At 53.1% G+C, this 25,414-nt stretch overlaps 1 protein-coding gene across 1 annotated transcript in view; it reads left to right on the forward strand.

Moving 5' to 3' along the window:
- Positions 1 to 457: 457 nt before the first annotated feature.
- Positions 458 to 25,414, forward strand: part of SCN4A (sodium voltage-gated channel alpha subunit 4) — a 50,515-nt gene continuing 25,558 nt past the window's right edge. Inside the window, exons 1-10 of the mRNA XM_050764922.1 lie at positions 458 to 713; positions 16,539 to 17,205; positions 17,290 to 17,407; positions 17,534 to 17,624; positions 17,910 to 18,038; positions 18,508 to 18,599; positions 21,511 to 21,843; positions 23,333 to 23,396; positions 23,635 to 23,776; positions 25,195 to 25,404. Coding sequence (XP_050620879.1) covers positions 16,933 to 17,205; positions 17,290 to 17,407; positions 17,534 to 17,624; positions 17,910 to 18,038; positions 18,508 to 18,599; positions 21,511 to 21,843; positions 23,333 to 23,396; positions 23,635 to 23,776; positions 25,195 to 25,404 — 1,452 coding nt within the window. The 5' untranslated portion in view covers positions 458 to 713; positions 16,539 to 16,932. The remainder of the gene's footprint in view (positions 714 to 16,538; positions 17,206 to 17,289; positions 17,408 to 17,533; positions 17,625 to 17,909; positions 18,039 to 18,507; positions 18,600 to 21,510; positions 21,844 to 23,332; positions 23,397 to 23,634; positions 23,777 to 25,194; positions 25,405 to 25,414) is intronic.

The following is a 25,414-nucleotide window of genomic DNA, read 5'->3' on the forward strand; positions in this document are numbered from 1 at the left end:
TGTCTGTGCGATATGGCATTTGAGTTGCTCGGGACACAAGTGTGCCTGTGGGCGCAACTAGAAGCCCTGTGTATATGCACAAGACTGCTGCGTGGGTACAAGTGTGTTTGTGCATGTGAGCTGGAGGCGTGTGTGTGAACGGGTATAACAGCAGAGGAAGCATCTGCGTGAACGTATGAAGGGTGATTTGCACATGACTGAGCCTGTGGGAGCACAGCTTTTGTGTGGGTGTGTCTGTGAGTGTGCACTCGAGTGACTGAGTGTGAGCCAGTGTGTACCTCAGGAGTGCTTCTGGGAATAAGTGTGGAGATTCGAGTGTGAGGTGAGCCTGTGTAAACTGTCCAGGTTGGGAGAGGAACCACTTATGTAGGCTCATACATGTGTCCCAGTGAGTGAGTGTGTGTGTGTCCGTGTGAATAGGTGCGTGTGCCCGGGAGTCTGTCACTCCTAGAGCAGTGAGGCTGGAGCCCAAGCGGTGAGGCCGGAGCCAAGCAGGCTGAGTCCAGAGCACACCCGGCGAGGGAAGTGTGACCGAGGCTCCCACCTGAAGATTGGCCCAGTCCTCAGGTTTCACTCATGACCCTGTGACATCAGCGGCAGCAGCTGTCCTCGCCGGCCCGGCCCCCCAGCCAAGTCCCCCAGAGTTCCAGCCCCAGCCTGAGGTGGGCACGGCGCTCTGGGCTTGTCAGCAACCGCTCTGCTCCCGTCCAATAGTGAGTACTGCGCCCCCACACCCGCTCCGGGCTGGGTACCCCAAGGGGCAGGCCACCCCCAGGGGGAGACCTCTCTGGCCCGAACCCCAGCGTGGCTCTGAGGAAGTCACCACTTTGTTCTGGGTACTGCTGACCGCCTGCCCACACGGGGCTCTGCGGCCTGAGCCCCGCTCTGTCCCACAGCCCCTGCCGAAACTTCTGGTGCCTGGGCCCTCTCTCTGGCCCCAGACTTGCCTCTCTCTGTCCCGTCATCTGTTCCTTCTGCCCCTGCCTGGCAAACTGTCACTGCCCTCAGCAAGATTCCTTGTTCTGGTCACAAACAGCCCACGGGCTAAGGCTTGGCTCTGGAGGGGCATGGGTGACCCAAGGGACACAGAACGGGGCTGCAGTTTCTTCAGGAGAGGAGAGCAAGGAGCTGAAACAGTGACTTTGCTTGGCCTGTTTGCATGGCTCAGAGGCAGGGCTGTGGGGGGAGGAGTGCGGCAGGAGGCCGGGGTGGGGGGTGCCGGCGGCTCCTTTGCTCTGCTGAGAACAGGAATCTGCGAGATGCCAGCAGAGGACACATCCCAGGCTCTGCCCACGTCCCTGCCCCTCCCCCAGCCCACCCGGCGCGGCTGGGCTCTTTTCCTAGAGAAGTCGAGAGCACTGAGACCTGCCGGGAAGGCGAGGGGGACATGGGGACCGGATCCATAAAGCCCAGCTTGAGGGGAAGAATATGTGACCACAGCAAAAAGGGGACTCTGGGGGGCCAGAAGGGGTCTGGGGGGCTCTTAGGAGGAGACACAGGGCTGGAGAGTGGGGTCCGGGGATCGGGGCTGGCACAGAACACAGCCCCGTCCCTTCCTCCCTGCTGCGGTGGGCTGTGGCTGGTGGAGAAGGCAGAGTGGCCTGAGTGGAGTTGGGGGGACGTAGTTTGGAGGCAGGGAGGGCTTATTCTACCAGGACCCTCCAGATTCTTCCGGGCCATCCCCAAGTCCCCTCCCTGTGGCCAGTGGCCTCACTCTGTGTGGTGGTGGTATGGACAGCTATGGTCACTGTGCTAGCATTTGGAGCCACATCACCTGTGCGGGACCATGTAAATAGACCCAAGGACCTTGGAACTTGTGTCAGGCAGGGCGACCAAGAAAAGGTGAGCAGGGTAAGGGCCTGCCCAGCCCCCTGGCCACACGTGCCCTGCCCGCAGGCTCCTCAGCAGCCCTCCCCCTCTCCATTCCTGGTATCTCTCAAGGAATTGTGCTGGGATTTTAGGGGGCTTGGGGAAGGCAACGGAGGGTCCTTCGTAGGTGGCTCCCATCCCAGCCTGGCCCTGCTCGTCATTTCTGGTTGGAAACCTGCATGGGGTGCGAGCTCAGCCTCAGGGAGCTTCTCCTCAGCTCAAGACTGGCCTGAGTGTCGGTCAAGACCTGCTCTGCTGGCTTTTGTCACCAGGGTCTCTGCTATGACCCCAGGCCAGGTCCAGGGAAGCCCCGAGTTTGGTGCTGAAGGCACGGAACTCTTTGTCAGGTGTTGGGGTGGGTGTGACAAGGCGTCTGCCTTTTGGGGACAACTCTGGCCATCAGAAAGGAGGACAGATCTGATGATGGTGGGGGTGGGGACAGTGCATCTTCAGGGCGGGGCGGGGTTCTGAGAAGGCTCCTGGAGGAGGCATAACCAGAGAGGCAGGAAGGATTGGAACCTGCAGGGAAGGGTAGAAAGGCTCTCGCCAAACGGAAAATCTGGCCCTGAGGCCCCAGAGAGCAGCTTGGGAGAAGGGAGGGGACGCTGGAAGAGGGTGTCAAGGACCATGGAACAGGTTATACAAACGGTCAGGCCCTTGACTCCTGTCACTTCCCTGGGGCGCACAGCTCGCGAGTGGCCAGGGCTGTGCCCACAGAGGCCAAGGCCCCCACTCCCTGGGGAGGAAGCTGACTGGTGCAAGGCAGGGTGGGGGCAGAGGGCAGTGGGTCTCATGGGCAGCCCTACGGCTGGGGCAGGTGTGGGACTTCCAGCAGTTCTGGTGACTTCGGCAGGGGTCCCTAGCCCTGCTGTGGCAGGAACAGGCCAGGTCCCCCGTGGCTCCATTGGAAGGTGCTCGTTGGGGCTGGGGGATCCCAGGTTCCCTGCAGCACCCCTGCCCCCGTCTTTCATGTGTGCTGGCCCCCATTCTGCCTCATCAGCAACAGCTATTTTTATTCCCTGCAGTTTTCAGTCAACAGCCCTTGTTGGGGGGATGGGCTGCTGGAGAAGAGAGGGGGGCTCAAGGAGCCTAGGGACAGTAGGAGTGGTGGGGAAGACACAGTGCCCTGGCAGGGCCCTCTGCCAAGAGCCCTTGCATAAAAGGAAAGAGTGAAACTCTAATAGTTGCTGGCCCCTATCCTGTTTTTGAACTGGACTGTGAAACCAGGCACCCCCACCTAGCCCATAGGTGCTTGAAGGTCACAGTCCACCTCCTGATTAAGAGCCCGAGTTCCTTTCAATCCCAGTTTACTGTATAAATACCATCTGGTGAGTTACTTATCTCCCCTGTCCCTCAGTGTCCTCATCTGTCAAATGGGGGTGATAACAGGGTCAGGGTGAGAATTTAATATGCTCGTGGACATGTGAGGTGCCTGGAACAGTGCTTGGCATGTAACCGGCTCTACATATGTGTTCACCAGTATTATTGTGACTATTGCCAGTCTGTGACCCTGACATAAAATGTCTCGTCCCAGGGAAAAGAGAAGGAGGGAAGGAGTTACAAGAAGGATGGCTTTGTTCAGTTCTGGGCACCCTTCAGAGCTGGGGGTCAGGGGTGGACATTTTTTTCCCTATCTGGTCTCCCTTGGGTGACGGGCCTTTTTTTTTTTTTTTTTAATGGAGTCTCACTCTGTCGCCCAGGCTGGAGTGCAGTGGTGCAACCTCGGTTCACTGGAACCTCCACCTCCCAGACTCAAGTGACTGTCCTGTCTCAGCCTCCCAAGTAGCTGGGATTACAGGCATCTGCCACCACGCCCAGCTACTTTTTTTTTTTTTTTTTTTTTTTTATTTTTAGTAGAGATGAGGTTTCACCATGTTGACCAGGCTGGTCTCTAACTCCTGACCTCCAGTGATCCACCTGCCTTGGCCTCCCAAAGTGCTGGGATTACAGGCTTGAGCCACTGCGCCCAGCTGGGTGAGGGTCCTTCTATAAAGTGGACTGCAGAGCCCCTTCCATGAGGGCCTGTGGTTTGCAGATGTGGCCATGATGGCCATGATGCCAGAGCAACAGAGCAGGGTCCTTCCAGCCCACCTTTCAGTAAGCTCTGCCGTCAATGCTTAGCTTTTTTTGAGGTTGGCAAGTTCGCAATCAGTCTAGCTTTGGAGAAGGCTCTCCAAAGAGTAGCTGGGGAGGAAACATCCTGGGAGTACTTTCTGGGGTGGAGGACTTTCCCAGAGTGAGCGGCAGGGCGTAGCTCCTGAAGGGGTCGTGCTTGCAGTCGTGGGAGCAGGGGAGCCGGGTGTCAGCCTTTCCTTCCTCCAGGTTTCAGGTTGTTGCTGAAAAGCCTCTTCTCTAGTGCTGGTGACTGTGCCCCCAGCTCCCCTGTCTCAAGTCGGGAGGACTCAAAGGCCACCCTCCCCGGATGGCTGGGGACGGATGGAGGGAATGGGGAGCCAGGTTGCCTGGAGTTCTCCAGGCCCAGGATTCGGTGTGAGCAGGCCTCTTGGTGGCCTCTCCGTGGACCCACTGCTTCGAGGAGCAGGCAGGGGAAGGGAGGTAGCTCTATGCTCAGGGACGATGTGTCCAAGGGCAGGGGAAGTGGGCTTAGATGTGTGTGTACAGGATGTGCACATACCAGTTTGGGAGGCTGTCATGCTCAGGGGCTCCTTAAAAAGATCTGATGCCAGGCATGGTGGTACACACCTGTAGTCCCAGCTACCTGAGAGGCTGAGGCAGGAGGATCAACTGACCTCAGGAGTTTGAGCCCATCCTGGGCAATATAGTGAGACCCTATCTCTAGAAAATATTTTAAAAGAAAGATCCAAGCCAACAGAGGGCAGGAAGCCCTGAGCCTGAGTGGAACAAATTAGCCTCCCCACCCTTTTGAGCAGCTGGGAAATGACTCACAGAGGCAATGAGTGTGTGTGTGTGTGTGTGTGTGTGTGTGTGTGTGTGTGTACACTGGCAAAGGCATGTGCCTGCATCCAAGTAGGCCATATGGGGGTCAGGGGATGTATGAGGGTCAATTGGTGCAAATTGACCTGTGTTTCTCTTCCCCCACTGACCCCTCCCACACACAGCTCCCAGCACAAAGCCTGAGGAATCCTGAGCATGACCCTACCAGGACCTACCAGATGCCAACCCCAGCCCACGCCTCTGAGGGGCTTGGCCCAAGGATCTGGCCTGCCCTTTGAAGGGGATAGATGGTTGAGGGTCAGGCTGGCCCAGGGAGCAAACTGAGTGGGACCTCAACCTGGGTGGGCCCCGTGCTGAGGGAGGGCAGCTATGCCTAGCCCAGTTCCCCAAAGGGCTGGAAGGAGGCCGAGTCTGTAGTAGCAGGCGCAGGGGCTTGGCATGAGAGAGAGCTGCATTTGAGTCCTGACTCCACTGCTGGTTAGCTAGGATGATGAAAGTGAAGTCCCTAGGACAGTGCCTGGCACGTGATAAGCTCCAAATGAACATGTCCGTGATAACTTTTCATCTAGAAATATTTCTTAAGCCTCCACCTCGTGGACTTGTGCACGTCAGCACAACAGGTGACTGCATGGAGATTTGGGGGCCAGAGAAACCAGCCCCTCCCACACTAAGGAAAATCTTTCCCAAGCTGACTGAAACTCAGAATTCCACATCTTACAAATTCTTTTAACTTAAGGCTCAGACTTGGGAGGAGAAACCCACTCTGGAACCTTGTGTTTAGGGAGAAAAGCTTCTGGGGCCGACAGATGAGCCGGGAGAAGTTAGTGGGAAGCGGTCACAGTGCCTGAAACCCAAACAGCATGTTTGTGGGCTTTTATTTCATCAGACCTGAACCTGTTAGAAGCACTCTGGGTAGAGGAAAAGGGTCAGGTTTGGGAGAGGAGGAAGAAAGTTGGGGAAAAACAAACCAGTTGGCCGGGTGCGGTAGCGCATGCCTGTAATCCCAGCACTTTGAGAGGCTGAGGTAGGTGAATCACTTGAGTCCAGGAGTTCAAGACCAGCCTGGCCAACAAAAATTAGCCAGGCATGGTGGTGGGCACCTGTAATCCCAGCTACTTGGGAGGCTGAGACAGACAGAATTGCTTGAACCCGGGGGGCAGAGGTTGCAATGAGCTGAGATCGTGCCACTGCACTCCAGCCTGGGTGACAAAGTGAGACTTTGTCTCAAAAAAAAAAAAAAAAAAAAAAAAGCAAAAACAAAACTAACCAGTGTTCTTGGAGAGCCTTTGGAAATTGTCAGGGAATGGGGCTGATCATGAAAGGAGGGCCTGCGCATACATCCTGAATAGGAAACCAACTGTGGCATACAGTAGGTGCGAAATAAACATGGCCACCACTGTTACTCTTACCCTTTGGGTAGAACAAGTTATCAGGCTGGTTGAATCAGGAGCTTAAAACAGAAAGGCTTGTTCTGACCTAGTGAGCCCCCATGGAAAATGCAATCAGCTTTGCCCATCTCTCACCCAGGAGCCCACCCCAACATCACCCCAGTTGGTTTCCGGAACTCTCTGGGTCCCTGAGTGTCTGGAGGTTTCCGCCCGAGGCTACTGGCTCCAGGCCTCCCTCCAAAGTCTCTCAGAGCAGATTTCCTCTGCAGAGTGTCAGGCCAGGAGGGGAGGGCCACCTGGGGTGACTTCCTCTAGGCCCCTGCCTGCCAAGGCACAGGCCACTCTTCCTCCTCTCCAGGACCTAAGTGCTGGCAGAGAAACAATACAGCTACCCCCTTCCCATCCCCACCCCCAACCTGCCCCAGCCGAGAAAAAGTTGTGACTTGAGACTTACAACCCCGGGGGGACACAGGGATGGATTTTTCACTCCTGGAGCTGGGCCATAGCAGGAACATAGGAATTTGGGAAGTGGGCCACCCGGATGCCCGGTGCTGTCTTTGGCCAGGACAAAGAAGTCTGGTCTGTTTTAGACTCCCAGGAAGTTCCAAGTCTGAGCCCCCACTGCAGGTGAAGCTTGGGGGTGAGGGGTCTCCACTGGCCGCAGATGATACTTGATCATTTTGCTCCCAATCCATAGAGAAACAAAACAGTAGATCCTTGTGGGTAGCTAGCAGCTTTGCCAGAGATGAAGAGCATGCTTGGTTGGCAAGAGGGGAGATGGCTGGTGCCTGAGCAAGGCCAGCAAGCAACCTGCCACCTCTGCATCTGGAAGGATGTACTCTGGAGTTAACAGGGAAGGCAGTGAGGGGCAGATCACATTCATTCTCAATCTTCCAAGAGAGTACCTGTATTAGTCTGTTTTCACGCTGCTGATAAAGACAGTGCCCAGACTGGGCACTTTACAAAATAAAGAGGTTTATTGGGCTTACAGCTCCTCATGCCTGGGGAAGCCTCATAATCATGGCAGAAGGCAGGGAGGAGCAAGTCGCATCTTACATGGATGGCAGCAGGTGAAGGGAGAGAGAGAGACCTTGTGCAGGGAAACTTTCCATTTTTAAAACCATCAAATTTTCATGAGACTTAATTCAGTATCATGAGAACAGCACAGGAAAGATCCACCCCCGTGATTCAATTATCTCTCACTGCGTCCCTCCTAACATGTGGGAATTATGGGAGCTACAACATGAGATTTGGGTAGGGATACAGAGTCCAACCATATTAGTACCTTACAGTGGCTTTTATATTCCAGGCTGGCAGGGGCATGGCTGAGACCACTTTGGGGATTTCAGGCTGATGCACTTCAGCTGGGTGGATTTCTGGATGTTTGAAGAACCCTCACCAAAAGCGTAGTTGTCCCATGAGGGAAGGTTCTAGAAGGATATAATGGGGATAGGGAGGGAGATCTGTCCTGAGCTTTGCCTGGCCAATAATTTGGGACAGGATCAGAGACACTCAGCTGTGAGGGATGGCCTTGAACTGAAGAAAAATCAAGATCCAGCTGACCTTCAGAGGACTGGAGGTGAAGAGGTACAATGAGCAAAGGGAACTTAAGTAGAGGAAGATGTAAAATCCTGCATCTGGATTTATATTAACCTTGTATCCTGCAACCCTGCTGTTATCATGATTAGTTCTACAAATTTTCGTGTTGATTCTGATTTTGTACTTAGACAATCACATCATTTGTGAACAAAGATAGTTTTATTTCTTCCTTCCCAGTCAGAATACCTTTTATTTCATTTTCTTGTCCTATTGCATTAGCTGGGACTTCCAGTCCGATGCTGGAAAGTTGTGGTGAGAGGGGACAGCCTTACCTTGATCGTGATCTAAGTGGGAAAGCTGTGAGTTTCTCACCATAGAGAGCAATGTTAGGCCAGGCATGGTGGCTCATGCCTGTAATCCCAGCGCTTTGGGAGGTGGGTGGATCACCTGAGGTCAGGAGGTCGAGACCAGCCTGACCAACATGGTGAAACGCAGTCTCTACTAAAAAAAATACAAAATTACCCAGGCATGGTGGTGCATACCTGTAATCCCAGATACTTAAGAGGCTGAGGCAGGAGAATTGCTTGAACCCAGGAGGCGGAGGTTGCAGCCGAGATTACTCCATTGCACTCCACCCTGGGCAACAAGAATGAAGCTCTGTCAAAAAACAAACAAACAAACAAAAAACAAAGCAATTTTAGTTGTAGGTTTCCTGGTAAACACTCTGTTAACTTCAGGAAGTTTCCCTCTACTTCTAGTTTGCTGAGACTTCATCATGAATGGGAGCTGCATTTTGTCAAATGCTTTTGCTGCATCTATTGATATGATTATGTGATCTTTCTTCTTTAGCCTGTTGATGTGATGGATTACGTTAATTGATTTTTTTTTTTTTTTTTGCAACAAGGTCTCACTCTGTCACTCAGGCTGGAGTGCAGTGGTGTGATCACGGCTCACTGTAGCCTTGACCTCCAGAGCTCAGGTGATCCTCCCACCTCAGCTTCCTGGTTAGCTGCAACTGTAGGTGGCCACCACCGCACACACCCAGCTAACTTTTTGTACTTTTTGTAGAGATGAGGTTTCACCATGTTGTCCAGGTTGTTCTCGAACTGTGCTCAAGCAATCTGCCCACCTTGGTCTCCCAAAGTGCTGGATTACAGGCATAAACCACCGCGTCCCATCTGATTTTCAAATGTTGAACCTGCCTTGCATACCTGAGATAAATTCCACTTGATCGTGGTGTATAATTCTTTTCATACGTTGTTGGATTCAAGATACTACTATTTTGTGAGGTGCACATGGGTTTAAAAGAGAAAAATCCGTTGCACAGTGCATAAGAAGGGGAAGACCTAATTAGACCCCAGCTCATGAGGAAAAGACCTAGGAGTGACTGCAAACCCCAGCTTTGTTTGGGCTGTGGAAGAAGTGATGCCATCGCAGAATGAATAAAGGGTCTCCAGGCCAGGGAGAAAAGGCCTCTGTGATCAGACTATATCTGGAATTGGGTGTTCCGATCTGGCTGCACCACAGAGAGAGACAATGCAGGGCTGGACCCACTCCAGAGAAGAGCTGCCTCGCCCTCCAGCGTCCTCAGCCTCGGCTCCCTGCCCGAAGACAGCTGGCCCCAGCCTGGCTCTCAGACTCCCAACCCCTCCCCCCGCATCCCTGTCAGCTCACCACTTCCAGGCCCCCAGGATGGCCTGAATTTGCCCACCACTTCCGCCCAAACTTTCATTTCAACGGAGGTTCCATGGGACTTTTCGCTTGTGAAACAGACTCCAGCCCTGGCTCCTGAGGAGCTGGGTTTGAGTCTTGGCTCAGCTTCTCATTTATCACTCGCTAAAATTATCTTATTTGCTTCCCTATTTACCGCCTGCCCCCTCCCTCTGGAATGCAAGCTCAGTGAGGACAGGGACTTTGCCACTGCCGCAGTCTGCCCTGGCACCCAGACCACAGCCCAGCACGCTGTAGCAGGTGTTCAGAAAATGTTTGTTGAATGAATAAATATGTGAGCTCTGGGTGAGTTCTGGTCCTCTCTGGGCCTTAGTTTCTCCATCTGCAAAATGAGGGAGTCGGACTTGTTGCTCTCAAGTCCTTGTGACTCCAACATTCTTTTTTTTCTTTTTTTGAAACAGGGTCTCACTCTGTCATCCAGGCTGGCATGCAGTGACACCGTCATAGCTCACTGCGGCTCAAGTGATCCTCCCGCTCCATCTCCCAAGTAGCTGAGACCACAGGCGCACACTACCAACCCCGGCTGATTTGTTTCATTTTTTAGTAGAGACAGGGTCTCACTATGTTGCCGAGGCTGGTCTTGAACTCCTGAACTCAAGCAGTCCTCCTCCCTCGCCTTCCCAAAGAGCTGGGATTACAGACGTGAGCCACCATGGCCCACAGACTCCAACATTCTTAAATTCACTGGGAGGAGGTTGCCTGGAGCTCCCCCAGACCCTCAGCTGCCACATCTCAGGGGATAACTCGGGGGTGGAGGCGAGTGGAAGGACAGCAGGAGCTGTCATCTTGGCCCCATTACTTCTGCCTGTGGCCTAGGGAGACACATGGAGATGGCCAGCCCATCGCCTGACTTATCTCCTGGGGCTTTGTTGGTGCTTTGTCCCTGCCAGGAAGTCACCGTTCGTACATCCCAGACATCCTTCCATTCCTCCACTGCTGCCCGTTGAAACAACACAACTCATGCTCTCTATTCTAGACACACGGAAAGTGTGGACCAGAGGACCACACATGCTGCCAATGATGGCGCCACCCCAGCCCACCTGCCCTGTGAGTGGCTCCCCGAGGCTACAGGTTGAAGTCCAGACCCTCAGGCCTGCAGCAAGCCCTGGCCCAGCTGCCATCTTCCCTGCCCCCAAGCCCCTAAACAGCTTCTGTGCTACACATGAGGGAGTTCCCTGCGTCCTGCCTGTCTTTGCTCTGGTTATTCTCGCCCCTTGGGATGTCCTTCCCCTCCACTTCCCTGTGTTCCTGACTCACTCATCCTTCGAGGCCCAACTGAAAAGCCACATCTTTCCTCCCCCTACTTGGAAGTAATCCACTCAAACTCGCAAAACATAGTCAACTCCCCTCTTGAGGGCAGGCCTCACCATCTCCTTGTGTCTCAGCCGCCATGTGCCACGTCTACCTCCCCCAGGACTGTCAGCTGTGGCAGCTTTCTGTCCTACTCATGCCCAGCTCAGCTTCCAGCCCACAAACAGAATGAATAAATGGGTAGATGAATGACTGAATCAAAGAAACATATCAGAATCCATTGTATCCCTGGAAAGGTCTGTATCCAAGGCCCCATTCGCTCATTCATTCAACAGACACTTATTAAGTGCCTACTGTGTGCACAGTGTTGGGACTGGGCAGACACAGTCGCTGTTCTCTTGGTGTTTCAGCCTAGTGAGGGTGACAGACAAATACATAAGGCAAATAAGCAAGTGATTACAAATTATGATATATGATGTCAAGAAAAATACAGGGGTCTGTCACGGGGAGTGAAGGAGAAGGAAGGCCCCTTGGAAGAGGGGACGTTTGAGCTTAGCACAGAGGGATGAGAAGGAAAATCCACGTGAAAGGGGAGAGGGAAGAGGGACCTAGGGGGAGCAGGAGCTGGGTGGAGGCCAAGAGCAGGAGCCAGTGCAGTGGTCAAGGAGCTGGAAGGAGGCCAGTGAGACTGGAGGGGCAGATCAGGAGACAAAGGTGAGAGGTTCGATCACCAGGCCAAGGAGGCCACTATGGTAAGGTTAGGTTTACTCTAAGTGTAACAAGAAATTACTGGAGAATTTTATTTTATTATGTATATTTTATTTTATTTTATTTTTTTGAGACAGAGTCTCACTCTGTCGCCCAGGCTGGAATGCAGTGGCATGATCTCAGCTTATTGCAACCTCTCTCTCCAAGGCTCAAACGATTCTCCTGCCTTAGCCTCCTGAGTACCTGGGATTACAGTTGCCCACCACCACGTCTGGCTAATTTTTGCATTTTAAGTAGACATGCAGTTTCACCATGTTGGTCAGGCTCGTCTTGAACTCCTGACCTCAGGTGATCCACCTGCCTCGGCCTCCCAAAGTGCTGGGATTACAGGCGTGAACCACTGCGCCCAGCCTGGAGAATTTTAAAAGGAGAAACAGCATGACTAGTTTTTGTTTTTAAAAGATTCATGGCTATTTTAGGGGCCTGATTCGGAGGGCGTGTGTGCAAAAGCAGATAGCAGGAAACAGGCTATTGTAAGAGACTGTTGTGGTATGGACCCAGGGAGATGGAAAAATGTCAAGTATAGGTGTATGTTGGAGATGATATTAATAGAACTTTGGACAGGCTGGGTGTGGAAGGTGAAGGAAAAGGAGAATTCAGGGAGACACCCTAATTTTTTATTTGAGCAGCCAATAGCAGTGATGCCATTTCCTGGGTGGAACAGTGGAAAATGCAAACGTCTGATTGCAGTTGGGAGGGTGTGAGCCATCCCAGTGGAGCCGTCCAGGGGCAGTTGAATATACCAGCCTGGACTTCAAGAGAGACGTCTATCACATTCCCATGACATGACTATTATTTTATTCATGAACTTATTATTTTATAATTGATTTATTATTTTATTGTATTTATTGATTTTTAGAGACAGGGTCTTGCTCTGTCGCCCAGGCTGGAGTGCAGTAGCGCAATCACAGCTCACTGCAGACTCCACTTCCTTGGGTTCAAGTGATCCTCCTGCCTCAGCCTCCTGAATAGCTGGGACTATAGGCACACACCATCACACCCAGTTAATTATTTTATTTTTCGTGGAGACAGGGTCTCACTTTGTGGCCCAGACTGGTCTCCAATTCCTAGGCTCAAACGATCCTCCCACCTTGGCCTCCCAAAGCACTGGGATTATAGGCGTGAGACACTGTGCCTGGCCCCACGACATTATTTATAGTCATAGGAATGATGCCGCCCCGAACCAGCTTGAACCCTGAAAAACCTTAGAGACTGGGGAGAGAAATCAGGACAAGCAGAGGAAAGTGATACAGAGCAGCCAGGGATGTGGAAGGTAAACAGTGAGCAGCTTCCATGGAGGCTGCGAGAATCAAGTGCTTCCAGAAAGGGGCTGTGGCCAACTGGGCTGTATGGAGCTGAGGACAGAAGCGTGTTCACTGGACTTGGCAGCAGGGAGGGTGTTAGTGACTTGACAAAAGTAGTTTCAGTTGAGGGAAAGGGAAGCCAGGTTGGAATGGATTGGAGAGAGAATGAAAGGTAAGGAAGTCAAGACAGCTGGTGTAGACACTTTCTAAGAAGTTTTACTCTGAAGAGGAACAGGAAAATAGGGCAACAGATGCAGGGAGGTGTGGGGCCAGAAGGGGAGTTTTGTCACTACTGCCATTGTTTTTAAAGTGGGGAAACTAGAGTCTGTTCACAGATGGGGAGAAGTGGATGGGCCGTAGAGAGAGGACACCTGGAAAGATCTCTGAGAAGCAAGAGGGGCTGGGGTCCTGAGCCCCAGGAAAGCCTGATTCTTGCTTATTATTATTATTCTAACAAGATGGAGGAAGACGGGGTGGGATGGGGAGACGGTTCTGTGGATTTGACAGTGTGTGGTGGTTCTTCCTTCCCCAGGGAAGACCATCAGCTGGGAGGCACATGGGGAGGAATGTGGAGGTCTGAGGAAAGAGGAGAAGGCATGAAATAGTTCTTTTCAAAAAGTGGAAAAGTGAGCCTACCAGAAAAATCCACACTACAGGGCTGGCAGGATTGAGGACAAACCCAGAGTATGTGACCATGAATTTAAGATGAGCTCAACCTGGTCATACCATTTCCCCAGCCACATTTCTCCAGCTCAGGGATGACTTTGGAAAAACAGAGCTGGGGACATGCAGTTTAGGGGTTCCCCAGGACAGTGTGATAGAAGGAGAGAGATCACACCCTGGGAGTTGTGGAGGAGGGACCAGAATGGTGATCTTCTAAGTGAGGCTACATGAGGAGGGACATGAAGTCAGAAGCAGTCTGATGGAGAGGGAGAAAGTGCAGGGTCAAAGAATTGAAGATGCCCAAAGATTATAGCAACCGGGCCCCTGAGCCAGGAGCTGAGGTGGCAGGGACAAGGGGAGAGCTTGAAGTGGTGATTTCAGAGGAGATATGGTTTCTGGTTATGATTTAGGTTCAGGGTATGTTTAAAGGAGAAAAGAGCTAAGGTGGAGTGCCTCTGTAATTCACTCACTTATTCATTTGATAAACTTTTATTGAGCTGGTGACACAAACAAGGGGAGAGTTCCACCCGGCCAGGGTACCCAGGGAGGCCTTCCTGGAGGAGATGGTTTTTGTGTGGGTTGAGTCTAGAAAGATGAATGGAAGCTCTCCAGGGAGACAAAGAAGATGGGTGCTCTGGGAGGAGAGCAAACCACAAGCAAAGACATGGGGGTTAGGGCAGGAGGGTGGGAAATAGCTTGGCCCATTTATGAAAATGGAGGTAGCATGGCCAGAGGATGGGGGAAGGGTAGGCGATGAGGTAGGGATCTGATCATGGAGGGCCTTGGGAGCCCTGGGTAGGGCTTAGGACTTACTCTTAAGCAGTGGAAAGCCATTAAATATTTAAGCAGGGGTGAAATTTGTGATTTTACAAATATTTATGGTAGCCTAGGGGAGAACCCAGTGGGAGGGGTTTTTTCAGTTGGTTTTTGAGACAGGGTCTCACTCTGTCACCCAGGCTAGAGGACCAGTGGCACCATCGTGGCTCACTGCAGCCTTGAACTCCTGAGCTTAAGGGATCCTCCTGCCTCTGTAGCTGGGACTACAGGAGCATGTCACTACTCAGGGAGGTTATTTGAACAGAGCAGGTGAGGGGTGGAGGGTGGAAAGGGCAGTGACACTGGAGAGGGAGCCTCAGTAGGGTGTGGAACTGGCCAGATCTACCACCAAGATGCTTCGGGCAACCACCAACCAAAGCCAGCTTTAACAAGTGGAACCAGTGAGGACATTCTTTCCCTCACATTACAAAACAGCCAGACCTCAGGGGTAATGGAGGCATAGGAGAAGAGGAAATTAGGAGGAAGTGAACATTTTGAAGGGCGCTGTGCAAAAAAAAAAAAAAAACACAGGCTGCAGAACAGGCCTCAGAGAAGAAGCATCTTCCAGGGGCAGGGAAGGGGCAGGTCCCAGGGCAGAGCTGGGGAGAGTGGCCAGATGCGCAGGTGATGTCCTGCTCCCAAGAAGAAAGGTGGTGAGCAGTGTGGGAAGCTCAGGAGGGCCGGTGGGGAAGAAAACACTGGATCTGTCCCCTGGGGAGCTCTGGTGACTCAGGTGAGAGTCATTTCCTCGAGTGCTGGGGTTGGGAGCCAGACTATGTGTCTGTGGGCTTTTGTGGCCCTACTTGGGCTCCTGTAATGAAGAGAGTGAGCAGTATCAGGACAGGAGGATCGTCGCAGCAGGGACTGTGGACTGGGTGGGTGCACAGCAGCCCAGGGGTCTCTTCAAAGCCATCTGGCTGGTTGGCACCTTCTGCGTAGTGACAAGCAGCATGTAGGGGTGTATGTGGGGTGGGTGATGGGGAGGAAGGTGGCAAGGTATATGACAGAGCTGTGAGATGCAACTGGGAAGGTCTGCATGAGGGGTGGCTCCAGGCCAGGTGTGCGTGCGTGTGCCTGTGTGTGTAAGTGTGTATGCACGTACACGCCCATGCTCACGATGGGGGCCAATGAGCAGCTGAGGGCAGGGTTGGCAGGAATAAGCAGAGTCATCCCCGTGGAAACACGACTCCCTGGGTGCTGTAGGGAGCAGCTGGGAAGCCAGGCATGGGGGCGTGGCCAGCTCTGCCCAATGACTCTGGCCTCTCCCTGGCCGCCCTCCCCACCTGTTGATCAAGCCTGAGAAGTGCCTGTGCTGACCAGGACGGGAGCGCTGCTGCAGGGGTCAAGGTCCACTGGGAGAGGGCCACCCTCAGGTGTGGCTTTGGGAGTCTCTAGGGGTCTGTCCAGGTCTCTGTGGTGCAGGGGTGGCTCCAGGTCTGTCCATGTGGGTCTCGCGGTGGCTGTGTGCAGCTGGGCTGCAGGGGTCTCTCTGCAACTGCCTGCTGATGTGATCATTCCCCCAGGGCCATTTGCAATAAGTGATCCTCCTTCCCTTCTACAGGGAACAGGCTCTGGAGGGCTGGGCAGAAGGGGAGAGGGGCCAGGTGGGGCCCAGTCCACACAATGCTCACAGGCATCAAAGGCTCCTGGTGGGTGCCCCTTCCCCCCATCCAGTATGTGCATCCACCAGCCAAAAGCAGTCCCCAGGAGCTCTAGCCCTGCCCCCACCGTTGGAGTTGTCTATCTCCTTGTCCCTGTGACCTTCCCTGTATGTCCTTCTCTTCCATGTTAGCATCCGCAGCTCTCCAGACTCAGTGTTCCTCTCCCAGTTCCCCCTGCCTGCCCAGTGGGCTAGGTCCCCCAGGGCGGTGGGAAGGAACTGCTGGGAGACCTCTACCGGGCCCAAGGCCCTTCCTTCTTCCCTCTCCCAGCCCAACACCAAGTACTCCAAAGGTCAGAAAAGAGGAATCCACACCCACCCCCATCTTCCTTTACCCTTCCCTCCAGGCCAGGGATGGCAAATACAGGCAGAGGCACCACATTCTTCCTCCTTGCGCCCCTGGCAGACATCACTAATCAATCACAGCAACCTTTTTGCACAGAGCCTGGCTGCCACCTTCATGGTCTCCACCTACATCTCCAGGTGGTCAATATCAGGTTCCACATTGGCCCTCAGGATGAAGTTCCTGTGCCAGTCCCACTCTGGGCTAATCCCCCAACCAGGCCCCTCATCTTGGCCCATCCAGAGGTCAACTGAGCACAGTCAACTGTGATTCTCTCTCTGTCCCATTAGGCTGAAGCCACACAGTTCCTGGAGCTTGAGCCCAGGAGGCAGTCAAAGGCACGAGGGTGTTGGTCCCAAGTCCCAAGGCCACAAAGAATCTGGTTGGTTTGCCGTCGGTCCTGGGGGCAGCCCCTGCCACTGCTGGGGAAAGCGTGGTGTGGGGCCAGGGGTGATGCTCTGTGCCCAGCACCCGTGTAGCAGCAGCACCTGGGCCTTGCAGGTACATCTCCCAGTCCCGACAGAGTCTGCACGCCCACCTCCCCGGCTCAGCCACTGGGCAAGCAGGAGGTGAGGAGTGGACGGCCGGCCCAGGGAGGGGCGGCCGCCCAGCACTCCAGGGCTGCGCACTGCAGCTCCCCTGGCCACTCACCACCCTCCTGGTCTCTGAGCCCAGGATGCGAGGATGGCCAGACCATCTCTGTGCACCCTGGTGCCTCTGGGCCCTGATTGCTTGCGCCCCTTCACCCGGGAGTCCCTGGCAGCCATAGAACAGCGGGCGGTGGAGGAGGAAGCCCGGCTGCAGCGGAACAAGCAGATGGAGATCGAGGAGCCCGAACGGAAGCCACGAAGTGACTTGGAGGCTGGCAAGAACCTACCTATGATCTATGGGGACCCCCCACCGGAGGTCATCGGCATCCCCCTGGAGGACCTGGATCCCTACTACAGTGACAAGAAGGTCTGGGCTGGGAGGGCCCCCCCTCTGTCTGTCTGCTGTCCATCTGTCTGTCCCCGGGCCTCACAGCCTCTCTCCCCACCTTAGACCTTCATCGTACTCAACAAGGGCAAGGCCATCTTCCGCTTCTCCGCCACACCTGCTCTCTACCTGCTGAGCCCCTTCAGCCTGGTCAGGCGTGGGGCCATCAAGGTGCTCATCCACGCATATCCTGCCTGAGACGGGAGAGGCGGAAGGGGTTTGGGATGGGCAAGATGGGGTGCTCTGGCCCAGGAGACCCTCTGTCACCTCCCATCCTAGCTGCTTCCTCACTTTCCTTGACCCTGCCCCACGCTGTTCAGCATGTTCATCATGATCACCATCTTGACCAACTGCGTCTTCATGACCATGAGTGACCCGCCTCCCTGGTCCAAGAATGTGGAGTAAGTCTCCCTGCTCCCTGAGCTCCCCAGCCCTGGGACATAGCCCGTTTCAGGTGTCTACACCTCTGTGTGACGCTGCTCTTGTCTTTCAGGGAGACATACTGTCACTGTGACCCTCATCCACACCTTGAGCCCCCGGGGTGGCCACACTATCACTCGCTAGTGTCCTTAGCCACCTGAGTGGCATATTTTATTTCTGTGTCCCTCCCTTCTAGGGGTCTGTCGTTGCCACACTCACCCCTGCCCGGGTGACATGTCTGCCCTGGCCGGCCCTCTCCCCCACAGGTACACCTTCACGGGGATCTACACCTTTGAGTCTCTCATCAAGATACTGGCCCGAGGCTTCTGTGTCGACGACTTCACATTCCTCCGGGACCCCTGGAACTGGCTGGACTTCAGCGTCATCATGATGGCGTGAGCAGGGGCCCCAGGACATCCTGAGGCTGGAGTGGGTGAGGGGACGGGGCCAGGCCTCAAAGAGGGCAGCTGCCTTGGGCTGAGGGCTGCAGGGGACATTGATCAGTTGTGCAGATAGGGAGCTGCACAATTCTAGAAACTGCCATTCTCAGGGTCTGGCTCAGAGCTTTCCTGATGGACTCCTGATAATCACATGAGGCAGCCCTGACCCACAGGCCCATGGGCCCTCAACCTGCTGGGCAAGCCAGGCTGTCTTTGCCATCCCCACTCCCCCAGAGCTCCTGCACTGTCTTTCCCAACTCTTGGGCTCCCAGAGGAGATTTGGGGTGTCTTCCCTGCCCCCCAGACCCTGTGGTACACCCAATTTCTTGGGAATCCTCATTCCAGGCCTGGAGAAGCCCTGATTTTTGTCCTACCACCCACCCCAGCCTCTGATAGTCCCCACACCCTTCCACCCCCTACCCAGGTACCTGACAGAGTTTGTGGACTTGGGCAACATCTCAGCCTTGAGGACCTTCCGGGTGCTGCGGGCCCTCAAAACCATCACGGTCATCCCAGGTACTGGGAAGGTGCAGGGACCCTCTGCCTGAGCCAAGAGACCCCCGTACCATGCGCAGGCCTGGAACCTGACTCAGTGTCACAACACTCCCAGGCTGGTGTTTTTGTAGAACTCACAGCAAAGCCAGGATACAGAGGGGCCCATGTGACCAGAGGGCAGAAGGAGTTCTACTTGGAAGGATAGGCATTTGAGAGGCAGCATGGCAAGGTTGTTAAGAGCACAGACTCAGCTGGGTACGGTGGCTCATGCCTGTAATCCCAGCACTTTGGGAGGCTGAGGCGGGTGGATCAACTAAGGTCAGGAGTTTGAGACCAGCCTGGCCAACAAAGCAAAACCCTGTCTCTACTAAAAATACAAAAATTAGCCTGGCATGGTGGTGTGCACCTGTAGTCCCATCTACTCAGGAGGCTGAGGCAGGAGGATCACTTGAACCTAGGGGACAGAGGTGGCAGTGAGCCAAAATCATGCCACTGCACTACAGCCTGGGCAACAGAGTGAGATTCCATCTCAAAAAAAAAAAAAAAGAAAGAAATTAGCTGGGCCTGGTTATGCTCTCCTATAGTCCCAGCTACTTGGGAGGCTGAGGCGGGAGGATAGTTTGAGCCCAGGAGATTGAGGCTGCCATGAGCTGTAGTCTTGCCACTGCACTCCAGCCTGGGAAAAAGAACAAGACTCTGTCTCAAAAAAAAAAAAAAGCACAGATTCTGGAGCCTGACTGCCTGGTTTCAATTCTCACCTCTACTACTTCCTAACTTTAACTTTGGGCAAGTGCCTCACCCTGTCCATGTCTCAGTTTCCTTATCTGTAGAATATGGAGACTAATAGTACCACTCTTTAGATTGTTGTAAGGATTAAATGCCTTAATATCCGTAAGGCCCTCACAGCCCCTGACCCGTGGTTTGTGATATATATGCGTGTGCTCAATAAAATAAGCAGACCAAGCAGAGCAGAGAGAGACACAAAAGGACTCCATGAGGAAAGGTCAGAGCCCTGAGGGCTCAATTAGGAACACAGCAGGCACCTGCTGAGCAATAAGGCCAGGGCAATTCCAAAGTAATGCATCAAGAAGCATGTAATCAATAGAATCCGATCATTCAGACCCGCACAAAAGCATGTGGAGAAACTGGAGATTCTCTCCCAGTAAAGGAGAAAAAGAAAAAGGATAGAGATCAGGCTCTCAGAAGAGGGGAAACTGTTAAATCCTAATGTGAGAAAGTACCTGAGGCCAGGTGTGGTGGCCCACGCCTGTAATCCCAGCACTTTGGGAGGCCGAGACGGGTGAATCACTTGAGGTCAGGACTTCGAGACCAGCCTGGCCAACATGGTGAAACCCCGTCTCTACTAAAAATACAAAAATAAGCTGGGCATCGTGGCACGTGCCTGTAATCCCAGTTACCTGGGAGGTTGAGGCAGGAGAATTGCTTGAATCAAAGAGGCGGAGGTTGCAGTGACCCGAGATCACACCACTGCACTCCAGCCTGGGCAACAGAGCAAGACTCTATATCAAAAAAAGAAAGAAAGAAAGAGAGAAAGAGAGAAAGAGAGAAAGGGAAGGAAGGGAAGGAAGGGAAGGAAGGGAAGGAAGGGAAGGAAGGGAAGGAAGGGAAGAAAGGGAAAAAGAAAAAGAAAAGGAAGAAAGCATCTGAGCTCTCTTCTAGTCTAAGGCCCTCTGACTGCAGCCGAGGAAGGTGTCAGACCCACGAGAGGAAGCATTTCCAAAATTCCACACTGTACATTGGCCACTGAGCAAGATGGCGTTGCCTTTCCTCTGTGCCAGCTGCCGGCATCCTCGGGGCGCAGGAGAGCTTTTATAAGGAGGCTGCCAAGCATTTGTTTTCCATATCAGGATAAGAAAAGGAAATGAAGTCATATTAACGCAAGAGGCACTATGATTAGGCCCAAGGAAGAAGTTATGGCTCTTCCATAGGTGATGGGAATCTGTGCTGGGATTCTTTCAGCATCGTTTATGCCTTTGTCTGTCTAAAGAATATAATGATGTTTCAAGGTCAGTCTAGAGGTTCTGCTGTTCCTCGGATGTTACTAGGCATTTTAAGGAAAAGGGTTCTATGGTCAAATATGTTAAGGATACGTGAGATTAAAGTTTTTGTTTAATAGGCCGGGCGAGGTGGCTCATGCCTGTAATCCCAGCACTTTGGGAGGCTGAGGCAGGCTGATTACTTGAGGCCAGGACTTCGAGACCAGCCTGTCCAACATAGTGAAACCTCATCCCTACTAAAAATACAAAAAATCCAAAAAACGAACTGGGTGTGGTGGCACACACCTGTAATCCCAGCTACTTGGGAGGCTGAGGCAGGAGAATCACTTGAACCCAGGAGGCAGAGATTGCAGTGAGCCAAGATCATGCCACTGCATTCCAGCCTGGATAACAGAACGAGACTCTGTCTCTAAATAAATAAATAAACACAAATAAAGGTTTTGTTTATTTCTGCAGGACTTTTCAGAACCTTTGATAGAATCATCTACATAATGACTCTCCAAGAGCAGAATCTAGAGCGCAGCTTTTCCCAAACATTATCAACCCCCTGCTTTTTAAGGGCACAGCATGGGAGATTAGTGTTCTGTTGAACACACTTTGAGAGCGTTAACCTAGTGACATGTATTAAGCTCCACTCTATGCCTTTGTTTGCTCTATAGGTCAGGCAACAGCCCATTAGGTCTTTATAGTTCCTTCTCCTAGTGGCTGAGCATCTGTGGCCATTTGAAGGCTCCAGATTGAGGATGTGATCAGAGAAGGGTGGGGTTAATTTCAGAAGGCTTCAGGGAAGTAGTGGTGCTCAGTAAGTCAAGCCTTGAAGATGGAGTAGGAAAAAGCTTGGTGGTGGAGGCTGGGGGGCTCTGTTATCACCCTGCACTGCCCCCTGCCATTATCCTTGCCCTCTCTGCGGTCAGGGCTAAAGACGATTGTGGGGGCCCTGATCCAGTCGGTGAAAAAGCTGTCAGATGTGATGATCCTCACTGTCTTCTGCCTGAGCGTCTTTGCGCTGGTGGGACTGCAGCTCTTCATGGGAAACCTGAGGCAGAAGTGTGTGCGCTGGCCCCCGCCGTTCAACGACACCAACACCACGTGGTACGGTAATGACACGTGGTACGGCAATGACACATGGTATGGCAATGAGATGTGGTATGGCAATGACTCATGGTATGCCAACGACACGTGGAACAGCCATGCAAGCTGGGCCACCAACGATACCTTTGACTGGGACGCCTACATCAATGATGAAGGTAAGAATGGAAGGTGGACAGGCAAAGGGGATCCTGTCCCAGTCCCTAGGGTACCCTCTGTTCCCACATTTTCTTTCTTTTTTTTTTTTTTGAGACAGAGTCTCACTCCGTCACCCAGGCTGGAGTGCAATGGCGCCATCTCAGCTCGCTGCAACCTCCACCTCCTGGCTTCAAGCGATTCTCCTGCCTCGGCCTCCCAAGTAGCTAGGATTACAGGCATGTGCCACCAGGCCCAGCTAATTTTTTAATTTTTAGTAAAGATAGGGTTATATCATGTTGGCTAGGCTGGTCTCGAACTCCTGACCTCGTGTGATCCTCCCACCTCAGCCTCCCAAAGTGCTGGGATTACAGACGTGAGCCACCGCACCCCACCCTGCCTTCACTTCTTACGAGACAAATAGGCTGGCGAGGACCTGAGCTTAAATCCAGCACTTCGCAGCCTGTGTCACCTCTGACTAGTCACTTGATCTCCCTAGCCCTCTGAATCCTCACCTATAAAATCAAGATAACAATCCCTTCCTCAAAGGGTTAGTGCAACAACAAATGGCAAACTGTTTTAAAAACCCTAAAGTGCCAGGCATGGTGGTTCATGCCTGTAATCCCAGCACTTTGGGAGGGCGAGGCAGGCAGATCACCTGAGGTCAGGAGTTCCAGATCAGCCTGACCAACGTGGTGAAACTCTGTCTCTACCAAAAATACAAAAATTAGCTGGGCATAGTGCCTGTAATCCCAGCTACTCGGGAGGCTGAGGCAGGAGAATAGCTTGGAACCTGGCAGACGGAGGTTGCAGTGAACCGAGATCACGCCATTGCACTCCAGCCTGGGCAACAAGAGTGAAACTCGGTCTCAAAAAAAAAAAAAAAAGAAAGAAAAGAAAAAGAAAAATCCTGAAACTCTCACTATACAAAGCAAGTCTATAGTTCCTACTCCCTAACCTGTGCACCCCCTGTCCTCCTTCATCACACCACATGCTCACACCCTGGCAGGGTCACCGTCACACACCCACACACCCACATCCTATTCACATATGCATCTTCACAGGCACACATGCCAGAAACACACACTTTCTCACACAGCCACTGTTAGTCTACATAGTGCCTTCTTGCAAATTAGGAAAAGATACCCCTTCTCACCCTGGCACCTGGATTCCAGCCCCCACACACCCTTCACTCAGGTGCCCTGCAAAGGTACACAGTAGCCCCATGCACACACGTACACGTTCCCTGTCTGTGCTGCTGCTGCGTTCTGACTTTTCGCCCACACTGGGCACTGGGCTGACAGTGCTTGCAGCTGAGCTCCCTGCCAAGTCCCTACCCAGAGACCTTGGAACTTGGAGCTGTCCTTAAAGGATGGGGAAGAGGCAGCCAGGGAACATCCATTTGGTTTATGTGGTACACACAGACCTGTCCACAGGTGTGCAATGGGCTCAGGTGCTCACACTGTGTCCATGTGGGTGACTTGCCTCCTCTGTGGCCTCTGACTCCCAAAGGGAACTTCTACTTCCTGGAGGGCTCCAGCGATGCCCTACTCTGTGGGAACAGCAGTGATGCTGGGTGAGTGATGCTAAGGGATGCAGAAAATGCACCCCAGGGGTCTTGGAAGGTGGGAGCTGATTGAGACAAGGACCTGGGGTGGATGGGAGTGCAGGGAAACCTATGGGTATGGATGGAATACTTTTCTGTTTGGGGGACACAGGCAGAACTGACAGATTTTCTTTCCCTTGGGGCCCCCATCTGTCCCCAGCTGGAGTGCTCCTCCCACCCTAAACCTAGCCCCCTGTCCTATCCCTAGGCACTGCCCCGAGGGTTATGAGTGCATCAAGACCGGGCGGAACCCCAACTATGGGTACACCAGCTACGACACCTTCAGCTGGGCCTTCCTGGCTCTCTTCCGCCTCATGACACAGGACTATTGGGAGAACCTCTTCCAGCTGGTACAACTGCCCCAACCCTGCCTCCCAACCCTACAGCCACTCCCCCCCCATCCCTGCAGCCTCTTCAGTGCCTGATGGGGCCTACCGCAGGATGGCCAACCCCTCAACTGGGCCATCTCCTCATGGACTCCCACAGTGCCTTTATAGGAGCTTGCGCTCTCTGAAGCTGGACACCTGCTCTGAGCCAAGCCATGGCTTTAATTTTTTCCACACCTTGGTTTTCAGAGACGAGGTCTAGGCCTAGCACAGGCACAAGCCCAGGAACCCTTAGGCCTCACAAGAATCAGTAGGGCAGCTTAGAAATTCAGTGCTGCCTGCCAGGCGCGGGGGCTCACGCCTGAATCCCAGCATTTGGGGAGGCGGAGGTGGATCACGAGGTCAGGAGTTCGAGACCAGCCTGGCCAACATAGTGAAACCCCCGTCTCTACTAAAAATACAAAAATGAGCTGAGTATGGTGGCACGCACCTATGGTCCCAGCTCCTCAGGAGGCTGAGCAGGGAGAATTGCTTGAACCCGGGAGGTGGAGGTGGCAGTGAGCTGAGACCATGCCACTGCATTCCAGCCTGGGTGACAGAGTGAGACTCCATCTCAAAAAAAAGAAAGAAAGAAATTCAGTGCTGCCCATATTTTATTTGGCTTCTGCTGTTTGCGGGGAAGGTAGGCTAAGTCTGGAAGGACAGTGCCTTCTGATGCCTGATAATGTTTCTAACATTGATGGTGTTGATAACAATAACAAAAATAATAACAGCTACTGGCCGGGTGCAGTGGCTCATGCCTGTAATCCTAGCACACTGGGAGGCTGAGGCAGGCAGATCACTTGAGGTCAGAAGTTTGAGACCAGCCTGGCCAACATGGCAAAACTCATCTCTACAAAAAATGCAAAATTAGCCGGGTTTGGTGGCAAACACTTGTAATTCCAGCTATGCAGGAGACTGAGGAAGGAGAATCACTTCAACCTGGGAGGTGGAGGTTGCAGTGAGCCGAGATCGCACCACTGCACTCCAGCCTGGGCAACAGAGCGAGACTATGTCTAAAAAAAAAAAAATTGATTAAACAATAATAATAATAGCTATTATTTGTTGAGTTCTTACTAGGTGCCAGGCACTGTGGCAAAGCTAGAATTTAAGCTGACCCCAAACCCATGTTCACCAATTTTCTGTCCTGGCTGTCTGATATCAGGATGCCTGGCTTTTGTCCTCCTCCAAGCCAGAAGACCAAAAACCCTTGAGTCCCAAGTAGATATTTCGAAGTTCCCCAGAACATGGCTCAGCATGCCAATGACAGCCATCAATTCCCCAGGCTCTGTGAGGGAGGGGCTCTGCTTACCCATCTGGGCAATGGATGTATGGAAAGGGGCAGTGGGTCAAAGAAGGTGGATGTCATAGGACCCCTCCACTCCCTCTCCCTCTGCTCCCAGACCCTTCGAGCAGCTGGCAAGACCTACATGATCTTCTTCGTGGTCATCATCTTCCTGGGCTCTTTCTACCTCATCAATCTGATCCTGGCCGTGGTAGCCATGGCGTATGCCGAGCAGAACGAGGCCACCCTGGCCGAGGATAAGGAGAAAGAGGAGGAGTTTCAGCAGATGCTCGAGAAGTTCAAAAAGCACCAGGAGGAGCTGGAGAAGGTCTGGACTC

The sequence above is a fragment of the Macaca thibetana genome, chromosome 16, assembly GCF_024542745.1.
Source record: "Macaca thibetana thibetana isolate TM-01 chromosome 16, ASM2454274v1, whole genome shotgun sequence".
In the NCBI taxonomy this organism is placed as follows: domain Eukaryota; kingdom Metazoa; phylum Chordata; class Mammalia; order Primates; family Cercopithecidae; genus Macaca; species Macaca thibetana.